Consider the following 2,636-nt stretch of genomic DNA (forward strand, 5'->3'; position numbering starts at 1 on the left):
TCTGACTTCTTTTCCCATGAACGAGAGTGTCTTTCTCCTCTGTGTATCTTGTTTACTTCCGTAAATCTGAAGTGATGGTTTTCTTGACATGAATTGGTAAATTTCTTCAAATGAACTTCTTCCCCCATCAATTTCTTTTAATGAAAATCAACTCAATTTTTTATTGTTCTAGTGCCATTTGATGAAAATAGAATCCTGTGGTTGAAAGAATAAATAGAAAAGTTAATGCAAGTTATATTTTGAGTTCTATGCACTAAAATCAAGTTTTAATAGTACAAAGCAAATTAAAATGCATAAGAACTTTTGGGCAATCTAGCACACTCCATCCTTGGCTGCTGTCTAGTATTTGCTTCATGTTGTGGCTCATCTTATGGTATAGTTACTGATAAGTAGAGAATGTTCTTAAATTTTTCTTGTTAGTTGTACCAATTATTTTAAACTATGCCAAAGAAAAGAAGGCAGAGAGGAAAGATCTGTGAAGATGAAACAACCGTCTGCCCTCTCTCCTTCTTTTATAGAGGGGCACTGATGTGACTATTTCTGACCCAGACTCTCCCTCCAGATGCACTGAGCTGTTCCATGGTGAGGAGTGAGTGTGGGTACTCCTCCATTAATTTTAAGAGATACCTTTTCTACAAGTCAACTTTAATTAATATGTTCACATTCAATATGATAAATGTATTTTTACACTGTTTCATGCTGTTTTGCCTCTGGTCATCCTTGAAAAGAGAACTGTTATTGTTACAAATTTCCTGCCTTTTAATTAGTTGGTATTTTTTCTCCACAGATTAAGTATAGACTTTTATGCTTACTCTTTTTCTCATGTTGCCTATAGCTTGTTATGCAATGCTTAGTTAATACTCATTTCAACTTTCTAAATGACTCTCTTATGATTGTATATCCATGTATTGCTGTATTTTTCATATATTTTCTAATTTTATTGAATAAATTTTGTCATTTAGTTTTGATTTCATCTCCCTCTTTTACTCCATAGATTTTTATTTTTGTTCATTTGAATGTTTCTCAATGTTGGAAATTTTATCCATGAATATTACATGTTCTTTATACGGATCTGTGAGTATATGATTGTCTCAGCCTTATACACCATATTGAAATGTTTTCTTTTTTGCTTTGCCTGAAGAACTCAACTATTAGAAGACATGAAAGGATGTATAATGTAGAGAAACCCTGCAAATGTGAAGAATGTGATATGTACAATACCCATATCTCAAATCTTAGAAAACATAAATATATTCATACTGGAGAGAAACCCTCCAGATGTGAAGAATGTGACAGATCCTTTCCTTGGATGACAAGCTTCAAATTACATCAGAGAGGTCATCCTGGAGAGAAACCCTACAGATGTGAAGAATGTGGAAAGTCCTTTGATCAAATGTCAAGTCTTCTAGCACATAAGCGAATACATACAGGCGAGAAACCCTACAGATGTGAAGAATGTGGCAAGTCCTTTAATCAAAAGGCCCATCTGAGAGTACATCAGCGAATTCATACTAGAGAGAAACCCTACAAATGTGAGGAATGTGGCAAGTCCTTTAGTCAAAAGTCAACTCTTAGAACACATCAGCAAATACATACTGGAGAGAAACCCTACAGATGTGAAGAATGTGGCAAGTCCTTTAGGCAGATGTCAAACCTGAGAGTATATCAGCAAATACATACTGGAGAAAAATCCTACAGATGTGAGGAATGTGACAAGTCCTTTAGATATTTGTCAGAACTTAGAGTACATCAGCGAATATATACTGGAGAGAAATACTACAAATGTGAAGAATGTGGCAATTCCTTTAGTCAAATATCAAACCTGAGAGTACATCAGCAAATACATACTGGAGAGAAACCCTACAGATATGAAGAATGTAGTAAGTCCTTTAGTCAAATTTCACATCTGAGAGCACATCAGCAAATACATGCCGGAGAGAAATACTGCAAATGTGAAGAATGTGGAAAGTCCTTTATGATTAGCTCAACTTATAAACAACATAACAGAATTCATATTGGAGAGAATCCCTGTAAATGTGAGAAATGTAAGAAGTCCTTTAAAAATATGTCTTAGATTAGAGCACATCATGTAATTCATACTTGTGAGAAACCCTACAAATGTGAAGCATATGACAAGTCCTTTTGTCAGATTTAATGTTTCATAGTGTAAAGTAACCATTCTGATGAGAAGAATGAAAAACTGAGACCTCAGCACATACAAGACATGAGAGAATCGATACTAGAGAGAAACTCCACAAATGAAAAGGTTTTGAGAGGTCCTGTACTTGTATATAAATTCTTAGAGAACATCAAAGAATTTACAATAAAGGGAGACACTACACATGTAAAGAATGTACCAATTCCTTTAATAATATGTCAAATGGTAGCAGTTATCAAAAACTCATACTGAAGAGATAATTTACAGTTGCCCAGAATATGATACATCATTTACTTTTGTCTCAATCCTTAGAATGCAAAGCAGAATCCATGCTAGGGGCATATATCTAAAAGTATGGAGAATGCTCAAATGCTTATATTTATATATTACAAAACTTCATAGTGTACTGAAGGAAAAGTTAGAATTGCACACAAAATTAGCACAAAATTGGAAAATTGCTAATAAAAATTTATTCTTA

At 33.9% G+C, this 2,636-nt stretch overlaps 1 protein-coding gene across 1 annotated transcript; it reads left to right on the forward strand.

The window, feature by feature from the left end:
- Positions 1 to 1,168: 1,168 nt before the first annotated feature.
- On the forward strand, positions 1,169 to 2,074 carry LOC108491301 (zinc finger protein 239). The gene has a single exon (XM_029567720.1). It carries the CDS (start codon positions 1,169 to 1,171, stop codon positions 2,072 to 2,074), a length of 906 nt encoding a protein of 301 aa, XP_029423580.1.
- The last annotated feature ends 562 nt before the right edge of the window (positions 2,075 to 2,636 follow it).

The sequence above is a fragment of the Nannospalax galili genome, unplaced genomic scaffold (assembly GCF_000622305.1).
Source record: "Nannospalax galili isolate Female #2095 unplaced genomic scaffold, S.galili_v1.0 scaffold190, whole genome shotgun sequence".
Classification (NCBI taxonomy): Eukaryota; Metazoa; Chordata; class Mammalia; order Rodentia; family Spalacidae; genus Nannospalax; species Nannospalax galili.